This window comes from Aedes albopictus, chromosome 1 (genome assembly GCF_035046485.1).
Source record: "Aedes albopictus strain Foshan chromosome 1, AalbF5, whole genome shotgun sequence".
Taxonomy (NCBI): domain Eukaryota; kingdom Metazoa; phylum Arthropoda; class Insecta; order Diptera; family Culicidae; genus Aedes; species Aedes albopictus.
The window spans coordinates 59,643,874-59,656,959 of NC_085136.1; the positions used below are offsets into that span (position 1 = coordinate 59,643,874).

Here is a 13,086-nt window from a genome sequence, read left to right on the forward strand (position 1 = left end):
GTTTTCAATCGTTAAGAATATGGGTTACAATGGAATGAATAATAAACACATTTCCACGTGGGATTGGCTTCAAAGTGTAAATAAATACAAAATTTGATAAGTTTGGCAATCGAGCTTATTGTATTTCATGAATGAAGCACCAGATACTAAACACTAGAGCTATTGTAAAAGAAATGGCTGCAGTGATCCCGTCGTGGACTCCACTGTCCCTTCCTCGATTCCTTCAGCACTTGGGAAATCCACCGGATGCTGGGTGTTGGCACGACGACTGTTTCGACTATGGAAGTTCGTCACTATTGTCGCTATTAAAGCGATCGATTCCAATGCTGCAATAGGATTAGACTGAATATTAACACCAGACATGTTTTAAAGAAAGAATTACGTACTTACCTCTGAAAATATCCATCGAAATATCCATTATTCTGGCTGACCGATGGATTTCAGCGACACGCTCTCGTGCAAAACAATCGTCTTCTGTGCGCGCCATTGTGGTTCCTTGTTGTTTGGCTTGTTTTTAAGTTTTATGTACAGCAGGTTACTTATTATGCGGTTACACTTGGAATATATTCTAGTAATAGTATAAATCATATATCTTATAAGTATATATACATATATCTTATAAGTATATATACAATAAGTATATATACTTATAGATTTTATAACTTGCACATGAACGAGTGATTCTCTCTCTCGCCAGCAATCTATGTGGTTAGCGCACATACAATTTATCAGTCAATTAATTTGAGTGAATAGAGCTTGCTGACGTTCATTTACTTCTCTCTTTCAAGCATGCAGGCGGGATAGGATTTGTTTTCATCGGGAAACCTTTCCTGATGGCAACAAATCCTATTCCTCCTGCATGTTTGAAAGAGAAAGGTGAATAAACGTCAGCAAGCTCTTTAAAATCCATGGTATTTTTATCAGGGTTAACATTCATGATGCAAATTTCAACATGAGGTAGAATCATTTTCATTTTTTGTATCAGCTGCATACCTCCCTTCCGATTTCCAAGCCCACAGGGCACCCGAACAACGAGCTGTCAAATTTCGTCAACAAACACTCCTCCGCACTCTTTGCTTCGACTGGCCGATGCGCTGCGATGCATTCCGTGTGTGACCTTTCCCTTTTGTGCTCCCAGAAACTTCTTGTGTAAATTTTTTACTTCTGATGGTGGATTTTTTCGCTTTTGTGAAACCGCAACAAAAACATCAATTTGTCGATAATTCAATTCGTGACAACCGATTGGACGTTGGTGTTATTAGTGCTGTTCTGTGCGAGTAGTGATTAGCAGAGTGCGAAATGTCTTTCTAGCCAAGCGTAGTGGGTGGTGGTGGAGGTGATTCGTGATTCATGTCATCATCGTTCCGAAACGCGTAACTTTCTCTTCCGAGTTTGATCGATCCGCTGCGAGCAGCTGTGCAGAGCAGAAACCTGTGCTGAAGAGAACGAACAATGGATCGCAAAGTGGAAGAGATCAAGTACAAGGTGCTGGATCTGATCAACAAGAAGGTGAGTTTTTTTTCCATTGTTTTGGTGATAGGGAAGGGGGCGCGATTTACTAATGTGGCTTGTTTTTTCGATTCTTGCAGAAGGATGTGAAAATCCCCAAGATGGGCTTCACGGATTACTATGTGCAGCATAGTAGCGTGCAGCCCCAGCCGAAGCATTCCTCGGTTCCGGGGTCGGGTTCGTCCGGGCGGAACTCGGCCGCCTCCGGATCCAAGTATGATCAATTTTCCTTCTACGATGCGGCGGAGGATGAGCAGGATGGTGGAAAGGAGACTGTGGACGGAGGAAGCAAGGACTCGCATCGGCTGTCGGATCAGGAAATTCTCGAATCCACGGAAGCGATCTACTTCGATAGCGGCAGCAACACTGGCCTTCACGAGTTGAAGGTAAGTGATTCGATGTGGTCCGGTTGTGCTCAATAATAAAGCTTTTTTCTTTATACTTTTTGCAGAAACTTTCAGAAACCGATGAACTGCTGAATTGCCAGTGCATCGAAAAAGCGATGGGCACACTAAAGCAGCAACACAAGGTAATCTCTAAAAAAGTGCTTCAGCTGATTCTGGAACAACGTCCGGCATGCAGCGAAGAATTCCAACGAATCCAAGAAACTGAATCCCTACTCAGGGAAACGATTGCCAAATGCCGTACTACCAGGAGCCACTTGGATGGGTCCCGAAAGCTGTTGACCACCACGAATTTGGAAATTCTGGCCGCGTACAAGAAGCGCCAAACGCTGATCAATCTCCTCAAAACGCTGAACGCTCTAAAAAGCATGCGGTCGATCGATCAACGACTGCAGAAGCGTCTCTCGGAAGCCGACTACAGCGGAGCGATTTCCATCCTGTTGGAGAACAAGAATCTCTCGGAGCGATTCCAGCAGTACAACTGTATCGAGTCACTCTCGACGAAGCTCCAGGACACGCTAATGATGAGCGAAATCCAACTGGAGGCGGTCCTCAACGAAGTCCCGGTCGGGTTCGATGCCAAGAAGTACAGTAAGCTACAAGAAGCTTATAAACTGCTGGAGAAGCAGCTGATCGCCATGGATCAGCTGCATATGAACTTCATCTCGTCGATTCACACGGCGGCTTTTACCGTGCTGAAGCAGCACGCCGAGGCGAGTTTGGAGGAAAGCCGGCAGAAGCTGACGTTCGAGCAGATGTGCGAAAACGTTCCCTGTGAGGAGTACATCCACTGCTTGACGGATCTGTGCAGGGCGTTTTGGAAGATTCTGGTTTCGTACTATCAGGTGAGTTATGATGCTTTCGGGGGGTTTTCTTAAACAGTTTTTTCCTGTATTGCTCCCAGAGTCTCGCAAGGGATTTCTCCCGAAGTTTTTCATCTATTTTTTTTCAAGAATTTCCCGTGAGATGTCTCTTTGGGACTGCTAAAGTTGTTTCTCCCGAGAAATTTAATAAACGTTCTTGCTAGAAATCAGCAGTTTCATCAGAGATTTCTCTCGGAGTTTCTCCCGTTACTTCTCTTGATAGATTCCTGCTGTTGTTGCTCCCGGTGTGTCTCTCATAGTTTTTCAGGGTTTATTGTTTCCATGATTTATAATTTTGATTATTGAGTTGAGTGACTCGTCACGCGGGCAGTAGTTTATTAGCCGTATTCCCGGGATAATTATCCTAAACCAAGTGTTGCGACGGTATCGCGTGTATTTGGAGTGAAACTGGCAACTGTATTGTCCAATAGGAATTAATTAATTAGAATATTTAGTGTTAAGTTGTGCGTCGATTGACAGTTCGTTAGAGATTAAGAAACTATCATGTAAGTTATTCATAGGTACTAAAAATGAATTCTATTTAATATAGCATTGAAGCTGCCGTGAAATACGCTGCTTTCAGTATGTGTTTCCCTGATCCCGAAAAAACTCGCGCCAACAAACTTCAATGATGATAACTCATCAAAACAAAGAGGTCGGTATGGCTACCCGACTGGATACCCTCAAATAGCAGCTCGAGGAGTTGAAAGAGAGGAAAGCGCTTTGGCGAAAACAGTGCCAGGATGAAGAAAGACGCATGGCACTGGAATTCGAGCGCGAGCTTGCGGAGATGGATGAAAAGTTCTCCAAAGCGATGGAGAGAATTGAATTGGAGTACACGGTGAAAAAAGAGGCATTAATGTGCAAATATAGTGGGAAAGGTGTCCGAGTACAATCGACAACAGTAAGGTCCGATTCGTGCAACGACAAAACCCAATTACAGTTTGCCTGCTCCAATGCTCCAGCTCCAATGACAACGACATCCCAAATTAATTTCGTTGCTCCGCGAACGCAACTTACCCAGCCGCATTCAGCTGTATGTGATGACAACAATGGTACCCCGCACACGGTTCCCTTCGTATCGACGACGACGACGACCAACCGTTCTAACAGGAATCAATCAGCACACAGCGTGCGCCTATCTTCTGATCCAACAGAGATAGAAGTGAAACAATCGACGGTGAATATGAGAGAAGAATGTGCACCTGTGGAGAAGGCCCTCGTAGTCGTCGTCAGTGTTGAACGCAACGCTGTTTCTGAATGTATTGTTTTCGACCCCGGTGGAGCTGCTTTGTAAAGACTACCACACCGCCTGCATTGCACAGTGGTACAGAGAGATGTTATTGAGGAAATTTAATGCAAGAATTAAAATGTAGATTCTAAAAGTGATAAGATAGTTAGTTACCAGTTTCACTCGGTGAGTTCAGTACAGACAAACTGTTTTCGTGTGCAGGTGAAAAAACTATATTTTTTGCAGTGGTCTACCGTGCTGTAGTCTTTCGACACGTTGTCGGGGACCGATCCCTTCCCCAATAAGGATGCGGGTCCGTCAACCCGCCATGATGGAGAATTCGCCGGACCTCTTTTTCCTGAATGGGAAACTGAAACCACGGGCAACTAGTGATACTACGCATGGAAGCTGCGAAAGGGAGGCTTGTCCAACGCTCCTTTTCTCCTGCGAAAGTCAGTATAAGCCTACTTAGGAGTGAAACTAAACGGAGCATACCTCGAATCACGAGGAGCATCATACGCTTTAAAGCTACGAAATAAAAAGCTCATGTCGAAAAGCTGAAGAGGATGTCGAAACTCGCTGATGGATTTCCAGTTGCAGTGAAGCGCGCGTGTATTCTGATGAAGAGCTGGTCACTGAGCTGCAGTCCCAAGGTGTTAGCAGTTGCGTCGGATAACCCGGCGTGATGGAGACTACCATCAGCACACCAACCATCGTTCTTACCATTAACGGTACAACAACCGCTCCCGAAAGTATCTTCATAAGATGGATCCGATGCCATACCCGACCATTATATCCCTCGCTCATGCTCTGCTACTGCTGTTGACAGTTCGGACATACCCGTACCGCTGTTAAAAAACGTCCAACCCAACTTGCGGTCATTAATCTAGAATGCACGATCGACAGCGAACATCCGTGTACCGCTGCTGCCTTCTGTAATCGTTGCAATTCCACGAACCACGGCCTCTCAAGTCGACAATGTCCTACGTACATAAAGAAATAAGAAATTGAACATCTTCGGGTCGACATGGGAATTTCGTACCCAGCAGCCAAGCGGCAGTTCGAACTAAGGCACAACCCGCAATCAATGGCCTCCGTTGTGACTGCTAGCAACGCTCAGCGTTTCACTGAGCTTTCCACCAAGCAGGACAACGTCCTGCAGGAAATGAAGCACAAGAACGAAAGAATAGAAGCTCTACTGATAGGAATTCAGAACAAAGACGCTCACACCGAGAGACTGGAAGCAGCACTAAAACACCAACCGCAAGAAAGGATTACTCCAGCCAATGAGCACGGAACATTGAATGATCTCGTTCAGAAGATACGCTCCCTGGAAGCTGAGTTACCCAGAAAAGGTAAAGAAGTCGCAGTAATCAGAGACATTTACGTTCCCAAGAAACCCATTGATCTAAACTCACGTACTGGATGCCTTAATACGGTAAACTTGGAAGCCGTTGATCCACCCGATCGGAGTAAATCCTAGACAGCGAATAATATTTAAAAAAAATTGGTTCTAAAAAGAAGGTTGCCAAAACTACGCCACAAATGCTCCAAGAATTGCATCTTACCAACAACTGATACGGAAGATATGGACATGACGTTGGATTCGCAACCCGAATCAGATGACATCAAAATCCCCTTTGGAAATAATCCGATGCTAAACGCATCCGGTTACATATCAGATACTTAAACGACTCTGCCTGTCTAGTCTTCTAGAAGGTCCGGAAAGTGCCCTCTGTTATAAACAGCAAGATCTGATGCAACATTATACGATATACTCCAACTCCAAAAGGGTATTCCCATTCCTGCAGCAGTAGGCCTGTCCAGCTTTTCAAAAATGTTCTCTGATTCTCAAGTCCACCCCCATATTTTGATTGGCATCCTAAAAGAAGTAACTGGTCAAAATTTCAGCCAAATCCATTAAAATTAAGAGGTGCATCAAATCAATTTTGTGTTTTTCGACTATTTTTGAACTTCAAAAAATCATAACTACTCTAAAACATGTCAAAACTTAATTCTTTCGGCAGAAATTGAAAGCTATACTTGTTTGCTACAACTTCTCCGAACAACGTGTGCCAATAAAATTGAAGGAAACATGTGTAATTATCACATTTGTAATCAGAAAAACTTTAAAAAGTGGATTTAAAGAGATGCGCGCCAAAGCGTGATTGCACCCGAAAAGCTAGTTTTTAGGCCACATTTGACTTTCACGAATTTTAGTAATTTTTGCTCAACTCCTACAGCATTGGTGTCAAAGAAGCAAATAACCAAAAAACATTGGAGAATATGATGCCGTTTTGAAAAATCCAACTTATTAAGTATATTAGGGTGTTCCAGAACGAAATCTATCAAAAAATCAACTTTTTAAGGTTTTTCTGATTACAAATGTGATAATTACACATGTTTCCTTCAATTTTATTGGCACACGTTGTTCGGAGAAGTTGTAGCAGACAAGTATAGCTTTCAATTTCTGCCAAAAGAATTAAGTTTTGACATGTTTTAGAGTAGTTATGATTTTTTGAAGTTCAAAAATAGTCGAAAAACACAAAATTGATTTGATGCACCTCTTAATTTCAACGGATTTGGCTGAAATTTTGACCAGTTACTTCTTTTAGGATGCCAATCAAAATATGGGGGTGGACTTGAGAATCAGAGAACATTTTTGAAAAGCTGGACAGGCCTACTGCAGCAGGGCCTTCTGTCTTGCCTGATCTATTAGTGTCTGTCATACAAAGAGATGTCTCTGAAACAACAGTACGCGCTCACCAGTCGGAAGTCCATTACCACTCACCATCAGTTGGACAGACATCTTCAATCTCGTCTGGTCCTTCTCGTAACACGCTGCCTAACTTCTCTAGAAAATCACTGGCCATCCAGTGGAACGTAAATGGTTATTATAACGATCTAGAAGACCTTGAAATTCTTGTGAGAGAACATGAACCTATTATCTTGGTAATTCAAGAACCATACAGAATAAGTATTAGTGGAATCTAAACTGTAACCGAAACATCTACTACTCAACCGCGATCGGTGTTGAAATCGGTATGCATCACCATGTTCTTCAACTGACAACCGATTTATCTATAGTGGGAATCACACTTAGTTATCCCTTCTCCCTAACGGTTATATTGGGCTATCTTCTTAATGGAAATATTTCAGATTTAAAATCAAAACTCACGAACGCTGAAACCTAGATACATCAATCCTGATCATGTGGGATGTCAACGGCCATCTTCCTGAATCGGGAAGTAATACCTCCAATAGCAGGGGTTTACTAATACTGGAGATTGCAGAGGTCTGCATTAATGACATTCTCAACGACGGATCTCACTTCTTCACCAGAGGCAGACAAGTTCAGCTATTGACGTCAGCTTAGCTAGCGCATGTATAGTTAATCGACTTCTCTGGGCAACAGCTGAGGATCCAATGGGAAGTGATCATTACCCGATGACTATCCTAACCGATCAACAACCCCAAGCGATATTACGCCGTCCACGTTGGAAATATGAACAAGCAGATTGGCATCAATTCCAGGAATCAATAAATTCGAAAATTCTCGACCCAGCCGGATGCCGGACTAAAGGCTGTCAAGGAAGCTGCCACAGCTTCCATTTCGCGATCTTTAGGGAATCCTGGTCGGAGATCCCTCCTTTGGTGGTCTACTGCCATAAAAAAAACGATCAAAGAGCGACGAAAAGCGTTACGTGCCGCAAAACGTCTCCCAAATGAACATCCTGCTAAACAACAGGCCTCCAAAAGGAACCAATGCCGCCAACAAATACGCGACGCAAAGCTGAAAAGTCGGATGGATTTTTTGGAGGAGATCAATGCAAATCAAACCGCATCCGAAATCTGGAGCCGTGTTAATGCTTTAAACGGCAAACGGAGAGCGAAGGGAATGACTCTGCAGCTTCCCAGCGGGCCAACTCGAGATCCGCTTATTATAGCCAACGCCCTTGCCGACCACTTCGCTTCACTCTCGTCTCTCGGCCTCTACGAAACGGATTTTCTCAGGCGCAATCAAGTATCACTGAACAGTCTAAACCAACCAACTTGTAATCCCGGTAGAAACTAACCCTTCGTCCATAAATTCGCCGTTTCGAATGGCAGAACTAAACTTCGCCCTACGCCGTTGCAAGGGAAAATCGGCGGGCCCAGACGATCTTGGATACCCACTACTCCGACGCCTAACACCCGAATCTAAGGCGGTTTTTCTTGAACTATTTAACAAAATCTGGACTACGAACACTATACCTAAAACCTGGACCCATAGTCTCGTTGTGCCCATCCCAAAACACGGACGTACTGCTACAACACCCAGCGATTTTAGACCGATTTCCCTGACGTGCTGTGCCAGCAAAATTTTAGAGCGTATGGTGAACCGCCGATTAAGTCGCTTTTCAGAGGATAATCAACTTCTCGACCACCGACAACATGCCTTTCGTCCTGGGCATGGCACAGGAACCTATTTTGCGGGCCTAGGCGATGTTCTTCAAGACGCAATAGACGAAAACCTTCATGCTGATATTGCCTCACTAGATCTGGCGAAGGCATATAATATATAGCTAGTCTCTTAAATAAAGACAAATCAATCAATCAACAATATATATTTAACTGATTGGGGCCTGAGGAGCCACATTCTTTTCTTTTTGAAAAACCTTTTGTGCGGCAGGACTTTTGAAGTCATAATTGGTAATATGTAACTTACTTCTCCATCCGGACTGATGAAACATGCGTCCCACAGGGCTCCATGATTGCGGTTACCATCTTCTTGGTCTTCATGAATAGCATGATCAAAACGCTACCCAAGGAAATTTATGTCTTCGTTTATGCAGTTTATGTTATCGGCCGTACCTTGAAGTTCATTAGGCGAAAACTCCTGTCTTCGGTATCCAGATGGATTTAAGGCCCCTTAGCGTGTCATCGCAAAATGGCTTCTTCAAAATCATTGACCGAAATCAACTTTACACAACATTGCACCAATACATATTTGTAAAAAATCGACACTTATCTTATTCAATAAAATAATCAATTTCACGCGAGATATTCGGCATAAAAATGGAGGAGGTGGCAACCCTGCCTGTGAAAGTGTAGTGGATTTATCGTTCCTGATTTTTCATCAATTTTCGTATATTTTACGCGCGGTTAATTAGTAAATATTTGATAATTGAGTGCCCTAAGGGGGCTTCGTGTTAGTAATAGTGAAAATTTAGTGAAGGAACTGATTCCTGCCTCAAAATTCAGAGTTTTCTTTTGGCTCTTTTCATGCTCTCAACATTTTTTTTGTGGCGTGGAATGTTGTGCCATGATAGGGTGGTTGTGGTGGTAGATGAAATGTGATTTGAGTGTGCAAGTCTTGTGCAAGTATGTGTAGTGCTGGGCAGTAAAAAATGTAGCAGCAAGTGCGGGCGTCGTCGGCGGTCGGCAGCGTGTCAGAAATATGTTTCACTGTTCGTTGCGTCGAAGCAAAGTGAAGTGTTGCGTCGAGGATTACTATGCAACACTTTGGTTAAATGATGATACATGCTGCACACGTAGAAGTGTAGTAGTGAAGACGTGCTTAATGATGATGAAAAGATGCGTGACATGATAACTGCCACTGAAATAAGATGTTCCGCGTTTCGGTAAAAGGGACTGGAGTGACCAAAATAGTGAACGGCTTTGATTTGATCATCTAGAATCTAGACCGTGGGAAAGTTAGGGTGGTTAGCATAGTTTGGAACTGGTTCATCCTAAATTTCACGGGCGGCACGTTCTTATTAATGTTTTGTTGTATTCGTTGATGCGATTCATGTTCGTCGCCGTCGTCGTCGTTTTTGTCAAAAAAAAAAAAAAATGCGAAAGAAGAATGCGCGTGTATGTGAATGTGATTTTGGGATCAGAGATGCCAGTGAATCAAATTGTGGTATCATTGTCAGAGGTCAAGTGACGTGTGTTCTAATGATGACTGAATGCACGATGGAGGTGAGACGAGGAGCATGCCGAGCAAGCTTAGCTACGCTGTGAAGACGTTCCCATGCGGTGATGGTTGCGCTACCTTGGATGGATTCCGGTGAGAAAGTTCTGATTATCGTTATTTAATACAAAATATTGAACTAAATACGTGCCAGATTCGAAGACTATTTTTGAATCAGGAAGTGTGTTTGCATTATCATTATCCAATTGATAACGGTAATGCACACATGCGGGGCTTATTGTAAGTGAAAGTGACTTCTGAATGGACGTGTATCTCCAGCCATTCTGAAATGGGTCTCTGAATCTGCAATAGAGCTATCACCTTCTAACTCCCGGATTAAAGCTTTTTGCAGTAGTATCAAAATGATATTGCAGAAATCTTTCTTCCATAATATCACTGCCGGACAGTGGGTGTTAGTTGGATCACACACACACACACACACACAGATATTCGGCATAAAAATGTATTCACACTACTTCAAATACAAGCCTCTTTTCAAGTAATCACGATTACTAACACGATTACTAAGCATTATTTCACTCGAAAGTAGAATTTTTTAACGATTTGTTTCGACCGCACTAAAAATGTGGTTGGCGGTGTTTACCACACACCGCAGTACCAACGACGACGGCGGCAGCGCACAGTGCTGCGCCCCATAGACAAAAGTGAGAAAATCGACTTCAAAATTTTGTTTAATCTAGTATGCCATGCTGTTCATACATGCTTGAAGTATGTTGCTCGACCATTATAAGCTTGAAGATCGTGTTTATTATACCAAAAAACCTAGATTACCAAACAGTGTTTTCGTTGTCCAAAGAAAAATAATATTTTATAAAACAGATTCATCTTTGGCCTAGCTCAACATTATCAAACGTTTAAGTTTTCACTGAAAACCAAAATGGTGTCGGACTTACTATACCGCAGTGGGATACCCGGTAGTCATTAAACAAGACTTTCACAGGAATTTCGCTTTCCAGAAGAAGACACACCCGATATTTCTTTAATACTTTAATAATATACACTTTATTCAGTCCTTAACACGTAACTCGTAAAACATCTGCTCTTCGTTATCTTCCGATCACAACAACACAGCTTATCTCGCCAACATTTGACAGCTGACGAATCTATGAGGGGTTGGACACCTCTCTATAATAATCCTCCCAACCGCGAGGGGTTGTACACTACCTAATCTCCAACACTCCTCCTTAGGGTCAACACCTCGTTACCTCAACTACCTTACTCCTCCTGAATCTTAATGAAATATTCTGCTCCTCCTGACTGAAAGGTCATTCTAGTTTTCTAGCTCTTTTAGATAGAACATTGCTCCTCGCTTTTCACCCACTAGAACAATTCTGTCATCCTTGCAAATTTTACAGCCCTCAAGACCAAAAGTAACAGTAAAGCCCTCTTGAACCATTCGATCTACGGAAATGACATTTACAGCCAACCCGGGTACATATGCAACATTGCTCATCCTCACGCCAACTTGCTCGCCGTTTGCTCCACATCCCGAAAATTCACAGGATCCGTTAGCTTCTACCGATACCTTCGATCCATCAGCCAAGAAAACGTTACTCTTCCAAGATTCCACATTCTTCAGTCGTTGGACGTCTCCAGTCATATGCATCGTACTGCCGCTATCAATCAGCCAACCCGTTGCTTTGCCTTCTTTCATTGTTGATGTGAAGCAAACGTTGCGTGAATCACTTTCCCTCGGACGACGTCCAGAACTAGATGCTTCTCCATTCTCCATTCTCCATCTGTCTTCAGCAGCTTGTCGTCTAGCCAACTTTGGACAATCTCGTTTGAAATGCCCAATTTCGTGACAGTAGTAGCATTCCCGTTCAAAAGTTCTTACCTCTTGATTCCTCTCGCGTCGCTGCATTCCAGCTTTAAGCGCTTGGTCGTTCCAATCATCACGATTCTCGTTCATTTCGCACCGCCGTCGCCATTCATCCAGTAGCTTGCCTTTAACGTAGTCCAGCTTTAACTCGTTCTCCGGTCGACCCTCCAGTGTCGTTATCAGCGGATCGTAGGACGCGGGCAAACTCGACAACAAAATTGCCACGATCCAGTACTCCGCCAACTCGTCATCACCGTCAAATGCTTCGACATATCGTCTCCTTCTACCAACCTCAACGAGCACAGCTTCCTCAGGACATGAATTTTATTGCTCAGGGATCCACGCTCATGGTATCCTTTCAATTGCACCCACATTTCATTCGCCGTAGTCGCTCCCAGTACATGGGCCAACTGTCTGTCATCTAGCGCCAGCCCAATAACAACTCGAGCGGAAGCATCTTTAGTAACCCACGACGCAGTTGCATTTTCCGGCTTGGGATTGGTCACTATCTCCCACAATCCATCCTTCACCAACAACAGTTCTACACGAAACTTCCAGGTGGCCCAATTCGTATCATTCAATCGCTCTACACCTACTACCTTCGCTTCCGCCATTGTCACAATTCACACTCACGAAGTTTTTCACGTTAATTCAATTTTAAAATATTGTCACAATCACAAAACCGTTCTTCTTCTCCACGCTGGGACCATAACCTGTCGAAATTACTATACCGCAGTGGGATACTCGGTAGTCATTAAACAAGACTTTCACAGGAATTTCGCTTTCCAGAAGAAGACACACCCGATATTTCTTTAATACTTTAATAATATACACTTTATTCAGTCCTTAACACGTAACTCGTAAAACATCTGCTCTTCGTTATCTTCCGATCACAACAACACAGCTTATCTCGCCAACATTTGACAGCTGACGAATCTATGAGGGGTTGGACACCTCTCTATAATAATCCTCCCAACCGCGAGGGGTTGTACACTACCTAATCTCCAACAAATGGAAGGTCTACAACACATCAGAAGAATCTATTTTTTCATTTAGCAAGGCAACATGTTTTGATATTTGTGGAAATAAAATGTCATAATGTAAGTACTATATGGCGGAGAGGAAAAACGACCCCAAAATTCAAATTGATAAAACAAAAAATGACCTCAAAAGACCTCTCTAAATTTTTCACCATGTTTTCTTCATAGTGTCCGCTGAATACTAAATTCGACTCCAGCTGCTTTTGTTTGCTAATTTGTTAGTAATCGAGCTTTTTTCCG

At 43.2% G+C, this 13,086-nt stretch overlaps 1 protein-coding gene across 1 annotated transcript in view; it reads left to right on the plus strand.

Moving 5' to 3' along the window:
- Positions 1-1,094: 1,094 nt before the first annotated feature.
- LOC115269132 (syndetin) overlaps positions 1,095-13,086 on the plus strand; it is a 31,262-nt gene continuing 19,270 nt past the window's right edge. Inside the window, exons 1-3 of the mRNA XM_029877539.2 lie at positions 1,095-1,509; positions 1,590-1,895; positions 1,961-2,758. Of these exons, the coding sequence (XP_029733399.2) occupies positions 1,453-1,509; positions 1,590-1,895; positions 1,961-2,758 (1,161 nt within the window). The 5' untranslated portion in view covers positions 1,095-1,452. The remainder of the gene's footprint in view (positions 1,510-1,589; positions 1,896-1,960; positions 2,759-13,086) is intronic.